The 15,272-nt window shown below is 43.9% G+C and overlaps 1 protein-coding gene across 1 annotated transcript in view; it reads right to left on the reverse strand.

The window, feature by feature from the left end:
- Positions 1-4,195: 4,195 nt before the first annotated feature.
- The window catches only part of EEIG2 (EEIG family member 2), a 35,760-nt gene continuing 24,683 nt past the window's right edge, over positions 4,196-15,272 (reverse strand). The window contains exons 4-11 of the mRNA XM_059674677.1: positions 13,918-14,034; positions 13,556-13,602; positions 9,127-9,230; positions 8,626-8,721; positions 7,915-8,104; positions 7,696-7,823; positions 6,653-6,722; positions 4,196-6,326 (exon numbers count right to left, since the gene is read on the reverse strand). Of these exons, the coding sequence (XP_059530660.1) occupies positions 6,284-6,326; positions 6,653-6,722; positions 7,696-7,823; positions 7,915-8,104; positions 8,626-8,721; positions 9,127-9,230; positions 13,556-13,602; positions 13,918-14,034 (795 nt within the window). The 3' untranslated portion in view covers positions 4,196-6,283. The remainder of the gene's footprint in view (positions 6,327-6,652; positions 6,723-7,695; positions 7,824-7,914; positions 8,105-8,625; positions 8,722-9,126; positions 9,231-13,555; positions 13,603-13,917; positions 14,035-15,272) is intronic.

Genomic DNA, 15,272 nt, shown 5'->3' on the forward strand with positions numbered 1-15,272 from the left:
GGCACAGTGGATAGAGCGTCGGACTGCAGACTGAAGGGTCCCAGGTTCGATTCTGGTCAAGGGCATGTACCTTGGTTGCAGGCACATCCCCAGTAGGGGGTGTTCAGGAGGCAACTGATCGATGTTTCTCTCCCATCGAGGTTTCTAACTATCCCTCTCCCTTCCTCTCTGTAAAAAATCAATAAAATATATATTTTAAAAATTACTTAAAATTAGTGCTGAAAAGATTTACCTTTGGCCCAGCTGGTGCTGGCTCAGTGGTTGAGCATCAACCCATGAACCAGGAGGTCACAGTTTGATTCCTGGTCAGGGTTGCAGGCTTGATCCTCAGCGGGGGTGTGGGGGAGGCATCAGATCAGTGATTCTCATCATTGATGCTTCTGTCTCTCTCTCCCTTCCTCTCTCTCTCTCTCTGAGGTTGATGGAAATGTATTAAAAAACAAAAAACTTCCTTTGATCATAACATGGAATATGGGGAAAGAAGGGCAGGCACAGGATCACGTGGGAGAGGTATGCTTAAACTGAGTCACTGAAGCTCCATACCAGAAGGTGGCACACTTTCCCACCTAAAGTAAATGCATTCTTTTGCTTTGAGGACTCCTGATACAAGATGCAAAACAACAATAAAACAAAAACAAAACAAAAAAACATGCCAAAACTTAGGCTGCCAATTTCCTATGGAGGCTTGAAGCTTTCGCCACACAGGAAAGCGCTGCTGAAATGATTTAAAGATCTAGTAGTGAAGTCACTTTCTTCGAGAAATGGTTCAGGAGACAGCTCGACCTGCCAGAGTTGTAACTGCATAGGAATGGGGTCTGAGCTAACTCCAACAGGAAGGTCTGGCATTTCCTTAGAGCCTGGGTCATCTGGAATAGAGATCCCAACTCAGGGAATGTCTAAATTAAGGCCTTTTCTCTTCTGCATCTTGTGTAATGTGGGATGGACTGACTCCACCAGAGATTTCCTATCATGCACATGGAAAGATTTCATTTCCATATACTAGTATGTGCTGCTACCAGGTGTATGATGCACAGAGAGGAAGAGGTAAATTAAGGGGAAAGGGGAGAGAATGGGGGAGGAAGAGAGAGAAAGGCACTAAGTGCTGAGTCATAATAAGAAAGCTGGGCCTGGGAGCTCATCAATGTTTTTCTCTCTCTCTCCCTCTCCCTTCCTTTGTCTCTAAAATCAATACAAATTTTGCCGGAACCGGTTTGGCTCAGTGGATAGAGCGTCGGCCTGTGGACTGAGGGGTCCCAGGTTCGATTCTGGTCAAGGGCATGTACCTGGGTTGCAGGCACATCCCCAGTAGGAGGTGTGCAGGAGGCAGCTGATCGATGTTTCTCTCTCATCGATGTTTCTAACTCTCTATCTCTCTCCCTTCCTCTCTGTAAAAAATCAATAAAATATATTTTTTAAAAAATAAAATAAAATCAATACAAATTTTAAAAAGAAAAAGAAAGACAATAGGTTCTGAAGGGCGTTTGGATTCAGAGGCAGGTCTCTTGTTGCAGGCTCATGGCTGGGGCTGCAGGAGCTGCCTCGGGATTCGAAGTGTCTTTTGAGGGGAAACCCCCAGGGAAAAGTTATACACTGGTCCTTTCATGTCTGTTTTTTGACCTTGGCAAGTGACAGAATCTTTAACTGAAAATTTAAACTTTAAGATATGATTTTTATTGAACTTGTATAGGATTCACCTTTACATTATTACAAATACTTTACAATAAAAAATTAGTTTTTGTAAAAAAAAAAAAAGGGGGGGCGGGGGACATTTCCTGGATTTATAGTTGTGCAGTTAAAACAAAGAAATGTATAAAAATGAAGGTCATTCTCCAAGTATTAGAACACAATACTAATGGAATCACTTCAATTAACATTTTTGCATGAACATTGACATGACTACTTACACTGTATCAGCTTCCACAAGAACAAACAAATGCACAAAACGAAGGTAAATCCCCAACATAAGATGTATTTTTTTTAAAAAAATCAAACTGAATGCACCCAAAATGTCTTCCTGTGATGGGATTTGGTCAATGACTATCATGAAGAGATGGACATACACATTTGTAGATGCAGAGCATGTAGCCTGCGTAAATTATGAAACCTGCCAGCTGTGCGGAGGAGCTAGAAACCACCTACACAGCCGTTTAAAATACAGTGGGGCCTTGCCTTACGAGTGTCCCGACTCACCAGCTGTCTCTCGGACCATTTTTTGCATTGAGTTGATAGAGTAATTTGAGTCAACGAGCTCCTTAACGAGCTCGGTCTCGGAACGAATTAAACTCGTAAGTCAAGGCCCCACTGTACAGTGTAGACAGGGTAGGGCAAAAGTAGGCTTACAATTGTAAGTACTCTAAACACAGTTTCTTCTTGTATTATTATTATTATTTTTTACAATTTAAAACCTTTTATTGAATGGGAGAGTGGGAGGAATTAGAATACCTATTATTTGTTAATTATTTTATTTTCCATATGAACTGTAAACCTACTTTTGCCCCACCCTGCATATTATCTTATGAAAAGTCATAAGAATAATAAGGCCTTATTTCCAGAGCAGTCTTGAAACAGGGTTCATACAGGCATATTTCATCCTTTATGTTTTTGGATTTCATGTTCTTCAACATCTCAACTCTTACAATTATGCACAGTACCTAAGCCAACATATAACGAGTGACATGACGCAGTTCCAGCTACAGTACCTGATTATAGTCACACGACGTACCATCTAGGAGAACTGACCAAGTACAGTTTCTGAACTGCCCCAGTTAAAGACCTGCCAAAATAAAATACAACCCCATCACGTGAGCCCAGTCTCTTGGGAGCGTTATTATGTGTCCTGGAAGCCTAACTCTTCAGAGTAGTTCTTCAGTGAAGCGTTGAACAATACTGTCAGCCTGAGCTTGCAAAGTGGTCGTTAGCGTGGAATTCTTAAAGTCTAAAATTATGTCTGGATGTTTTCCAGGTATTGAATCTCATTGCTACCTGAATATGTTTTGACTGGAGGCCAGTAGATACTTAAAGAATCTTGGTCAAGACTTTGTCAGATTATAAAAACTAACCATGTTCAGTGCTTGTATAGAGAGCCTTCAACGCCACCGCACAGGGTGAGCGGATGGCTCAGGGCCTTCTCTGTCCTGGCTGCCCTTCATCTTCTCTGGTCTCCGTCACCAGCACAAGTCACAGGAAGTGGGCTCCTGACCTGCTTCTTCTGTAATTCCCCCAAACAAGGTATTTAAGACTCTTATCAGAAATATGTCACTTTAAAATACCATTCATTTTTTTCTCTAGCACTGGGTTAGGAGATGTTACAGTTGTACAAGTTCTCCAAGACTAGAGGACTTGAAATTTGAGTCTAATATTTAGAAGTCAATGTATTAAGATCTACTTTTTCAAATTCGATTTTCTAAACTCAAAAGAAAACCAAAAGTAGACTTAATATTGAATAAGCAGATTTACAGGCTTGAAGGAAGAAGAACTTGGAAGTAGGGCAGACATGTAGGCAAACTCTAACATATTTTTCGGGACTGTAATGAAATGTGGTTGTTGCAAAGTGTGCTAATGGGGCACAAAACAGAATAAAATGGACGCAGCCTTCACTGACGACAAAGGACACTGCCATCTCTCTTCTTCCTATGTTTCTGTGTATTAAGATGTTTGTTATGTTGACTCATACAGAAATCAAGATGTTATCTGGTGGCTGCTAAATTTATATAGGCATGATTTTTATGGTCTTCAAAATTCACATTTTGTTTTTAGAAAAGAATTCTGTGTCATTTTCAAATACCAAGAGCCCGTCTCGCATAAAGGTCTTGGACAGGGCAGCCAAGGATGAGTAACAGGACTGGTGTCCGAATTACAGCACCTTCGACATAGCTGGAGGATGTCCTCACGGAACCTGGCCTACGGTCTAGTTGTTAGCATTTCACAACTGCAAAGCCATTTGCAGAAGCGCCAACCAAAAATATAGCTTAGGAATAATATTTTGAAAATAGAAAAATAGGTTTTTAAAATGTCACAATAAATCTCTCTCTAAACAATATCTTCATATCTCTATTGAAAACTTTCGATTCTTTTCTGTAATATACAACAAGGGGATCATTCATTTGTTTAGTCATAGACAAGTCTTTACCACTTGAGGTAACATTTTCCTTGGCTGCACTTAAATCTTCAGGTCATTTTTTTTTCTTCTTCAAAACAAATCTTAGAAAGTTTAATGACTCAGAAAAAAACCCTATCTGGGTGTCATTGCTTTAAAATCTCAGAATCTATTTGTAAAAGTAGTTTTGGATTCGTTTGGAATACCCAATCCTTGAAATATTAAAAACCACACAAAAGCCCTAACATGAACTATTTAAAGTTCTCCAACCTCTCAATTTGAATATTAAAATAATATTTTCTTAAAAATACCCCCCCTCTATTTTGCCAACATGAAAATACACAGACCAAAGGAATTCTAACATATGTTACTTGAACATGGTTTTGAAAGTAAAGAGTGGGAATTTCTAGTTGTATAGAATCTACATTTTTTTCAACTGGATGATGCCAAGAAAATTAAGATCTAGTCCTGGCTGGTTTGGGCCAGTGGATAGAGCATCAGCCCTTGGACTGAAGGGTCCCAGGTTCGATTCCCGTCAAGGGCGCATATCTCAGTTGCAGGCTCAATCCCCTGGTCTGGGTGTGTGCAGGAGGCAACCAATCGATGTTTCTCTCACATCAATGTTTCTTTGTCTCTCCCCTTCCTTCCACTCTCTCTAAAAATCAATTGAAAAATATCCTAGGGTGAGGATGAGAAAATTAAGGTCTTTCCACACAGAAACTGTCACATAAAACCAGAAAAAACTCTCCAGGTCCATGCTGTTAACCTGGATCCAGATCAGATATTCTTATTTTATTTGTATTTTTTTAAATTTAAAGGGCTGGAGGGGACCCGCGGGTCTCAAACCACCCTCGAAAGCAGGAGTGGCTGGCAAGTGATTCAAAGGAGCTGCTGAGCTAAGCCAGCTCCAGAAAGTCTTACTTTATTTTTTAAAAATAGAGTTTTATTGATTTCAGAGAGGAAGGGAGTGGGGGAGAAAAACATCAATGATGAGAATCATCGATCAGCTCCTCCCGGGATCGAGCCCGCAACCTGGGCATGTGCCCGAAGGGGCCATTGAACCGTGACCTCCTGGTTCAAAGGTCGACGCTCAACCCCTGAGCCATGCCTGCTGGGCCAGCTCTTCTTACTTTAAATGCTCTGTGTGATGTATGTTCTAGTCTAATCTTGCCTCAAAACAACCAATTTCTGATACAGTGAGAAGAAAGCACAGTATCTGGTGGGGGGAGGGCTGAGACAGAAGACCACCGGTCCATGTCAACAGCTGTCCCTGTCTTGCCCACTCCCTCCTTGGAATCATTTTCAATTTCAGAGCTGTGGGAACTTACAGAGGAAGGCTGCTCTGTTTCTCATCGTATCACAACTTTCCTCCAGATGCTCTAAACTCTGACTCCCGAAACAACAGCCATTGTTCAGTGCGTAAAACAGCTTGTCTGTCAGGGTGCGCACGGGCACGGCAGCCTAGCATGGAACACGACGCTCCCCTTGGGTCTGGCAAGTGCTAGGGGCTCTGCAGCATCTAATACTAACAAGTAACAACACACACTGCCTCGTAACGGCATGACACCCATCCACGCAGCTCAGACTCAAATACACTTGTTACTCGACTTATGACTGATACGTTTACATTAAGCATTTTACTGTAAGGTTTCAGTTGTAGTATAACTTTTCCCCAAAGCATGAACACCCACACTTTTTTATACCAATTGTATCAAAATGAGTTAAACTTAGTACAATACTCTAGGTAGTATAACATATGCAAGATTCCCTTAGCAGGAATTGTAACTATTTTGACAGAATTTATAGGGCCTTTATCGTCATGTATTGTCTCTCAAACATAAAGTTAAGTAATTAGAATCTGTTGTGCACCTCGGTCGTAGGTTTTATGCTTCAACACTAACTAGACCCAGGTGTACAGTGCTGTTTCCCCACCAGGGGGTTTTGAAAGAAAAAGCAGTCTTTGCATGATCTCGGGCAGTGACCACGGAAGCGTGGACTTCCACACACACGGACACGCGGGCCCCGACACTACCGTCCGATGGTCCCTGTGTGCGTGCTGGCTTTCCTTGGGGCACATGGACACGCCTCCTTTTTCAGACAGCTTCACCTTCTCCCAAGAAAGCGCCTGACAGCTCAGCTGCCCGCATCTCACTCCCACAGGGAAGCTGCCACTCGCCAGCTGGGCGTCTAGCGTTTGATCACGACTTGTTCGTAGGCTCCGGACACGACTCTACACAGTAGGGAAAAAAAGGTCAAAATTCTGAGCGGCAGTGTTTGAAATCGTTCCAGTTAACCTTGGCCCTGAAGGGAGAGTGGTGTGTTAGGCATTTTCCACTTGATCTGATTTCCACAGGGTTTAAAGGCACCACCGAGAGAAAATACTTGACATTCACTGTTTGTAATGAAGACACTGAGGGGCCCAGTGTCCGACCCTCTCCTGCTAACTGCTTAGATTAGTGTTCCTTAGCCCGCGTAACCCTCATCTGCTGCTCAGGGACATCTGAAGGACGAGGCCAGTGCTCTCTCTACTTGACAAGGCCCTGGGTGGCTCCTTACCTGCCGGGAGGATGGTGGCTGCCGAAGGTCGTCCTCCCTCCAGGACCCACGAACAGCCGCAGTCCTTCCTCTGCAGGGACAGCAGCGTTGTGGGCAGTTAGTATTGTCCAGTAACATTCACGTTGCCATAAACCCAAACTTTACATTTCCGTTTTATTAAATAAATTAAAAACTTTAAAAAGCTATAGACATATTTTAAAACAGAACCTTGAAGACCTATCCTAATAGTTATTTCTCCTCAACTTTCCTAAAGCTATTTTCCTTAAAACTGAATAAAGAAGACAGCTCGTCCTACGAATTTCCACGAGAGGCTTAATGATTTCTCTTCACAACCAGTCATCCAAGGAAACCACGCCTGCGCTAAACTGCTCTCTACTCACACCAGCAGAAATAATTCCACCTTTCAAGCTGGTGGCTTGTACATTATCAGTTTCAGTGGAAATGCTGAGGGAGTGAAGTATTCTGTTATTCACTATCATTTCAGGTTTACCACCCAACCTTCCACATTGCAATAGTGCCTTGAAGCACTATGTCCAGTTATAACAAAGCAGATATAAATATCCATCACAAGGTATATAAACATGGTAGACATTGATGCATAATTAAAAAATACAGTAAGAGCTTTCTTTAAAATTGAGCTTTTAAAAGTCCGTTCTTGCCCGGCCAGTGTGGCTCTGTGGTTGAGCCTTGACCTATGAACCAGGAGGTCATGGTTCTATTACTGGTCAGGGCACATGCCCGCGTTGCGGGCTTGATCCCCAGTGGTGGGTGTGCAGGAGGCAGCTGATCAATGATTCTTTCTCATCACTGATGTTTCTATTTCTCTCTCCTTCCTCTCTGAAATCAATAAAAATATTTAAAAAAATTTTTTTAAAAGCTTGTTTACCAAATTTAATGTCTATTCTTAGAAACAAATGAGCTACAAGGTTATCTTCAGATTTGTATGGGCATAAAGTATATTTCACCAATGTGCACAGATGGTTGACTGGGCTACGCCGGCCGGGCTGGCACACAGCCACAGGCACCTGACGGCCACCACGCACCTTCCGCACTGGAGTCCAGGCTGAAGTCTTGGCTTTGTAGTATTTTCTCCACAATGTCGTCGGCGTCCACTCTGGTGTCATCAACTCGCTTCAGCTGAAATTCTACAGAATCTTGTTTCACTGGGTACCTTTGGAAAGAATGTTTAAAAATGTCCTCCTTTATATTGTGTTGTAAACCCCCCCACCCCCCGGCTCCATGGAGCTGAGCCCGAAGGGTACCTGCTGAGTGTCTCTGAAGCCGAGTCTTCTCTATCAGCTGCATCAAGATTTGGCTCAGCTACTTTCTGCTCAATTTCATCACATGGCTCTAGGATACTTTCCACGCCTGTCGATGTGCTTCCCACAGAGGTGTTTCTCCTGTGGCAGAGCTCAGAGAGACTGGATGACCGGGAGTGGCACGAGCTGTACCCTGTGGTCAGAGAAGCTTGCTCAGGATATGACGCCCACACCAGACACTCTGCGACCAACCCACTCCTCCCGCACCGCAGCCACTTCTGGTACCTTTATAGCAGGGGTGGGGAACACCTGGCCCGCGGGCCATATAAGGTTCGAGAAAGCATTTGGTCTGGCCCTGCCAAGGCATCAGGGGTGAATTAACTAAATGTCTGACCAAATACAGCAGGCTAATTTTTCAGTTGGTAATTCTGGATGGTCCAAGAATGATATAAATATGTGGCTCAGTGGGTGAGCATCGACCTATGAACCAAGATCAGGGCTCGATCCCCAGTGGGGAGCGTGCAGGAGGCAGCCAATCAGCAATTCTCTCTCACCATTGCTGTCTCTATCTCTCTCTCCCTTTGTCTTCCTCTCTGAAATCAGTAATAATATATTTTAAAAAGTTAAGTATCCAAGTGGCCCTTGGCAGGAGAAAGGTTCCCCACTCCTGCTTTAGAGCAATAAAGGCCTGAGGAACTTCACGTCCAGCTCTACCTGATACTTTTGACTGCTGGCTCGCATGGCTCGACGTTCTCGAATGTCCACAGGCTCCAAGCACATCTGGAACAGAGGCGCTCTTTGCCGAGAGATCTGCAATATGTCATAACAGCATGCTCCTGTCACTGCTCACGAGTCAACGGTCAACTGCATTCTAATCTGCCGGTTTTATAAACTGCCAAGTTCATGATCAAGAAAAGCAAACTGCAGAGTGAAAGATTCCTTGAAATCAGTGCAATGTAAACAACCCTATTGCAAGAAAATGAAACGTAATACCTTAGTTTACTGAAGAACTATGGTATTTTTTTTTTTTTTTTGGTAAAAACTATGGTATTTTTCATAAGACTTAACAGAACTCTACCTTAAATAAAACTTTCAGTTTTTATTGTTTAGTATTTCCCATAAAATGGGCCAAGTCACATAACCACAGAAATTGTCAATGTGGGAGGGATTATGCAAATCTCACCAACTGAAACCCAGGGAAGGGCACAGCCGTACCTGCGATTCCAAGGTGGACTTTGAGAGTTTCTCCTCCTTTTCTATCTTCCTCCAGAGATTCGGATTCACCGGCAATCGGTATGGACATGGACGTAGAAGGAGGCCTGGAAATAAGCATTGCTAAGGATCAGAACTTGGTTTACGGTGAGAGACTGGTTGTGTGGTCAGTAACCAGCCTCAGGCAGGTGCCTGTAATATTACCTCTTTGAGGGTAAAAATAATAAAAATCACCAGTAATGTCTGAGCATCCTCAAGACCTGAATAAAATTCATGGGGGGAAGGAGAGGTTCTTCTGCACAACAAAAACGTGAGACCAGTCCGGCCACGTGGCTCAGTGGTTGAGTGTCGACCTATGAACCAGGAGGTCACAGTTTGATTCCTGGACAGGGCCCATGCCTGGGTTGCAGGCTCCTTACCCAGGAAGGGGTGTGTAGGAGGCAGCTGATCAATGATTTTCTCTCATCGTTGACGTTTCTATCTCTCCCTCTCCCTTCCTCTCTGAAATCAGTAAAAATATATTAAAAAATCAACAACAGTGAGACCAGAAAGGGAGTCCAGAAAAGAGAAGGGCTCTGTCTGTGCATCCCCAGCACTATTTTTAAAAAAAATATATTTAATGATTTCAGAGAGGAAGGGAGATGGAGAGAGGGATAGAAACATCAATGATGAGAGAGAAAAAAATCATTGATCAGCTGCCTCCTGCACGCCCCACACTGGGGATCAAGCCCACAACCGGGCAAGTGCCCTGACCGGAATCTAACTGTGACCTCCTGGTTCATAGGTGGATGCTCAAACACTGAGCCACACCGGCCAGGCCCCAGCACTACTGAGTGGAAGGTGCTACATCTGTCAAATGGAATCACAGGTGAGGCAGGAAAGCATCTGGGAGATGATTGGAGGGGATACCTCTGCCTCCTGCCTTTTGCCTCCGCTCTCTTGTTGGCTCCACTAACTCTTTTTTTTTTTTAATATTCTTTTTATTGATTTTTTAGAGAGGAAGGGAGAAGGAGAGAGAGATAGAAACATCAATGTGAGAGAAACATTGATCGGCTGCCTCCTGCACACCCCGCACTGGGGATCAAGCCTGCAACCTAGGCATGTGCTCTGATCTGGATCTAACTAACCAGTGACCTCTTGGTTCATGGGTCGATGCACAACCACTGAGCAACACCGGCTGGGCCAAGAGCTGTATTTTTAATACAGCAAGGCCTCACTTAACATTGTTGACAGTTTCTGTGACTTTAAGGGAAACAAGACCAATTTTACCATAGGCCAATTGATATAAACAAGAGTTAAGTTCCTACAGTATTATCTCACTGATGTTGTAACAAAACAATGTTATTTGAGGACCTGCTGTAATGTAAAATAGCTGGCGAAAAAAATCTGCATTCAATTTTCTGTAAGAAAAACTGATGTAAAAGAAATACCCTTCTGCCCTGGCTGCCTTGGCTCAGAGCATCAGCCTTTGGAGTCAGACGCGCTACCGTTGCGCGACGAGGTCCTCAGAGCATCAGCCTCTGGACTGAAGGTTCGATCCCGGTCAAGGACACGTGCCCGGGTTGCAGGCTCATCCTCAGTAGGGGGTGTGCAGGAGACAGCCGATCTATGGTTCTCTCTCATCATTGATGTTTCTCTCTCTCTCTCTCTTTCTCAGAAATCAATAAATAAAAGAACTACCCTTCCAAAGAATGGAGTCTACAGTCATGAATCATTGATGGTGACTCAGGCCTTACGTCTACATGCTTATCTTTCTCATGCCAGTTCCTTTGGTTTTCCTTTCTCAGACGGCCTGATCACAGTGTCTCCAGTCCTCCACTTCGCAGACCTGCTCCCCAACCCTGCGGCACTCCAAACCCAAGGCCTCTTCTTCCCTCTCTACCAGCCTCCCTCGGGCTCCACTCTTTCCTGCCCTGCGTGGGGCCTGACTTCAGAGCCACAGGCTTTCAGCAATACCTTCGGTTTGGCACCCCTCAATCTGCAGTCTTAACAAACTAAAGAACCTGACCTGATAATTTCAGCCACTGCACCAGCCGCTCTAATACTGGGGCCACGAAGCATTAGGGAGGGAACTCATCCGCACGGGATTGGTATTAAGGCAACGAAGAATCCAAAATCTTAGCTGGGCCTTGGCGGCGCCCTAGACGACTCAGTCATGTTGGATAACTAATCCCCGATGCCTGTCATGCGCCAGCTTCTACTCGACTACCCTCTGTTCTGAAATGTTTTGTATCTCTTATCAGAAACTTTAAAAAATATATATTTTATTGATTTTTTACAGAGAGGAGGGGAGAGGGATAGAGAATTAGAAACATAGATGAGAGAGAAACATTGATCAGCTGCCTCCTGTACACTCCCTACTGGGGATGTGCCTGCAACCAAGGTACTTGTCCTTGATGGGAATCGAACCTGGGACCCTTCAGTCTGCAGGCTGACGCTCTATCCACTGAGCCAAACCGGTTAGGGCTTATCAGAAACTTTTAATATGACTCAATTACAGAACAAAAGAGATGGGCTTGTTTTTTTTGTTTGTTTGGCTTTTTTTTGTTGTTGTTGTTGTTGTTAGTTCTCACCAGAGGATATTTTTCCATTGATTTTTGTTTTTAGAGAGAGTGGAAGGGAGAGGGAGAGACAGAGAGAGAAACATCGGTGTGAGAGAGACATATCAATTGGCTGCGTCTGCATGTACCCAGCCCAGGGCCAGGGTTGAGCCTGCAACTGAGGTATATACCCTTGCCCGGAATTGAACCTGACCCTTCAGTCCACAGGCCAACACTCTATCCACTGAGCCAATCTGGCTACAGCAAGGGCTTGTTTTGTTTTAGTTTCATAGTAATGTTAAAAGCATGTAAAAAATGACCTCTAAAATGACAATTTCACATATTCAAAGAAAAGAGAAAACAAGTATTTTTGCATATCTTGTAATAATGCGTGTTTATTCTAATAAATTATATAAGTATAAGTATCAACTCGAGATTGTCAGAATTATATTTGTGGAGATAATACAAGACATAAGGTGATCTATTTTTTAGCTTTTCAGTATGAGTTTCACAAGCAGGGAGAGGAAATGGCAGAAAAAGGGCCAGTAAGACTATTCGCAAAAAGTTCATAAGAAGAAATGATTAATTCATTTTCTTCTACTAAGTTTTGCTGCCACTTTTTTGACCCAACAAACCAAATATAGTACAGTGAAAATGGTTTAGTCCCAAGAGAACAGGAAATCAAGATAAAAGCCAGGAAATTATGGTCTGAGAGAAGACAGCACAGGAAGGCTAAGTGAGAAGAAAATGCAGAGTTTTAATCAATACTTGATTTGTGTGAAAGTATGTGTTTTCGTCCTTACAGAACAGCTTGTAAGGAGAAAGCTATATAGATGCTGCTATTAAAAACATGAATGATGCATAGGGTAGTAATTAATGTTTACTTTTCTAAATACATTTCTCTCAGATATTTAAATAACAATTAATTAACTTTCAGGTTTAATTATTAAGTGTCTTCACATCACTGACAGGCAATCCCCACTTTCTCCCAGTTGGTTCACTCGCCCTTGCTCTGAAGAGCCTTTTACACATCTTGTCCTCTTTCCCCAAACCCCCTGCTCTGCGTTTCATATCCTTGCTCTCCAGTGATCTCCTGACTTCCTAGCTCACTAAGAAACCAGGAGCAGTTAAAAAAAGTATATATGTATATATATTGAGTTCAGAGAAGAAGGGATTGGGAGTGAGAGAAACATCAATGATGAGAGAATCACCGATTGGCTGCCTCCTGCACACCCCACAGTGGGGATCGGGCCCGCAACCCGGGCATGTGCCCTGATGGGACTCGAACCAGGGAAACCAGGAGCAGTTGGAAAATAACTCCGACATGCTTCCACTTCTCCAGTGTCCGCCCCTGCACCATGTTCTCTGCCTCCCGTTTCATCTGTACCCGGGAGGAAGCCCTGCCCACTCCATGTAAAAGGGAAACACCTGCCGGGGTCCTCCTACCTGCTCTGGTTTCTCCAAGCACTCACGGCCATCTTTACATCATGTATGTACTTGTTAGTTTGTTGTTTGTGTCAGAAGACAAGCTCCGAGGTGTCAGGGACCTGGTCTATTTTTGCCTGCTCTTTGTCATGTCTAGAACAGGGCCTACTACATGGTAAGGCACTTGCTAGGTATTTGCTGAAGACATGAATGAGTCCCTAGAGGCCTCATTTATGTAATCTCACCCCAAACCTGAAGATGACAAGAGCTGAAATAATTCAGGGTGTGGCGAGCTGGTTGGGTAGTAGGTAATAGTAACTTCTATGAGGGTCAGGTCAGCCACCAGGAGAGAAACTAGCCCTTCACTGGGATTAGCCTATAAGCACTCTGAAACATGAATGGAAAGCTTGAAACAAATAAATGTGATACTTTCAGAGAAATAACGCATTTACTGAGCACCGACTTACGTTTTAAAACATGGGTCACCAGACATCAGCTGCATACTGATGAAAACCTACACGTAAGCAAGAGAGAGACTGTGGTTATAACAGGTCTCCTCCTCTGAGGAGCTGCGTTCTGTGAAGGCACGCACCGGCCACAGCGGCCGCCCGTGCTCGCCACTCAAGAAGGACTGAACAGAACGAAGGCCGAGTTGGATTACATCCCGCATTACAGTGCCGCTTTCTCTGGAGGGCTGCTGAGTATTTTGGGGGTGTGCTCAGCTTGCGATCTCAGTACTGAGCCCCTCCATGCCCTTGCCAGTATGTCCCCTCTTACTTAAAGGCGGAGAACCTCCTGTGCTGACATGTAAATCCTGACCCGGGCTTACTTTAAGGATGGAGTTATCCTGTCTTGTATTTTTGGTATTGTAGCCTTCCAGTAAACAGCGACGAGTGGTATTTCCTGATCCAGCAAACTCCGCCAGGTTGAGATCTGCAAAGCCCAGCTATGAAAAGAAAAAAAGTATATTAATAGAATATCTGCTAGGCTTCTATCACGTTCTCCTTAAAATAAACATCCAACCCTTGCTCTAGACAAGTTATTTCAAACTTCAGTCATTTGCAGTTTTTGCCGTCTTATCAATACCTGTTCTATTATCTGCCTAATTTGTCTTTACTTTTTTATTTTTATTTTTTTAATATATTTTATTGATATTTTACAGAGAGGAAGGGAGAGGGATAGAGGGTCAGAAACATCGATGAGAGAGAAACAGACCAGTTGCCTCCTGCATACCCCCTACTGGGGATGTGCCCGCAACCAAGGTACATGCCTTTGACCGGAATCGAACCTGGGACCCTTCAGTCCACAGGCCGACGCTCTATCCACTGAGCCAAACCGGTTTGGCAGCCTAATTTGTCTTTAAATTGGCTCACTTTTGGTAAAAAATTTATTACCTACTGTTCTCTTATCTTTTTATTTTTTTTTAAGACTTGTTATTGATTTCCAGAGAGAGAGGGAGAGGGAGAGAGCGCAAGTGGAGAAATATCGATGTGAAAGTGAAACATAGATTGGCTGCCTCTTGCACGCCCCTCTACCAGGGATTGAGCCTGCAACCAGGCATGTGCCCTGACCCCTGACATGGAATGGAACCAGCAACCTTTTGATGCTTAACCAACTGAGCCACACCAGCCAGGGCTGTCCTCTTATCTTAAGCAATGCAATCTCTGAAATCACGGATTTGATCTGCTAAATATATCTGATCTGCTAAATATAAACTATGTAACTGTTGAAGTAAAAATAAAGGATGCATACTAAGCAACTAGGATCACTGTGAGAGCAGGAGTACTTGCACTAAGGGAAATGCTAGCAGGCCCAAGATCATCTGCATATACATTCACACACTGACCAGACTTCCTCTTCCCTGTTTCCATTCTGGCTCAGCTCCCAGTTAACGCCTGGGGGCTGCAGGCAGTTGCAGGTTATTACAGTCACACTCTCCATGCAGGAACTAGAATGATGTGTGTGTCACACGCCCCCTCTCCTCCAGCCCCTCCCATAACCTTGCCTTGCTGATCACTCTTGAGCTGAATCTTTCTTTAAAAACCCTACTTCCTCCCTTCCCCAAAGCTGAGCCCCACACCAATGCTCTCGGCTGCTTCCAGAAGTGCAGCTCAAACCTGTTCCTCCTTCTTATCGCTACCCAGGCTTGTTCCCCATTTTCTGCAGCTACCAGAGTGCCCTCTA

Source organism: Myotis daubentonii, chromosome 18 (genome assembly GCF_963259705.1).
Source record: "Myotis daubentonii chromosome 18, mMyoDau2.1, whole genome shotgun sequence".
NCBI classification, from domain to species: domain Eukaryota; kingdom Metazoa; phylum Chordata; class Mammalia; order Chiroptera; family Vespertilionidae; genus Myotis; species Myotis daubentonii.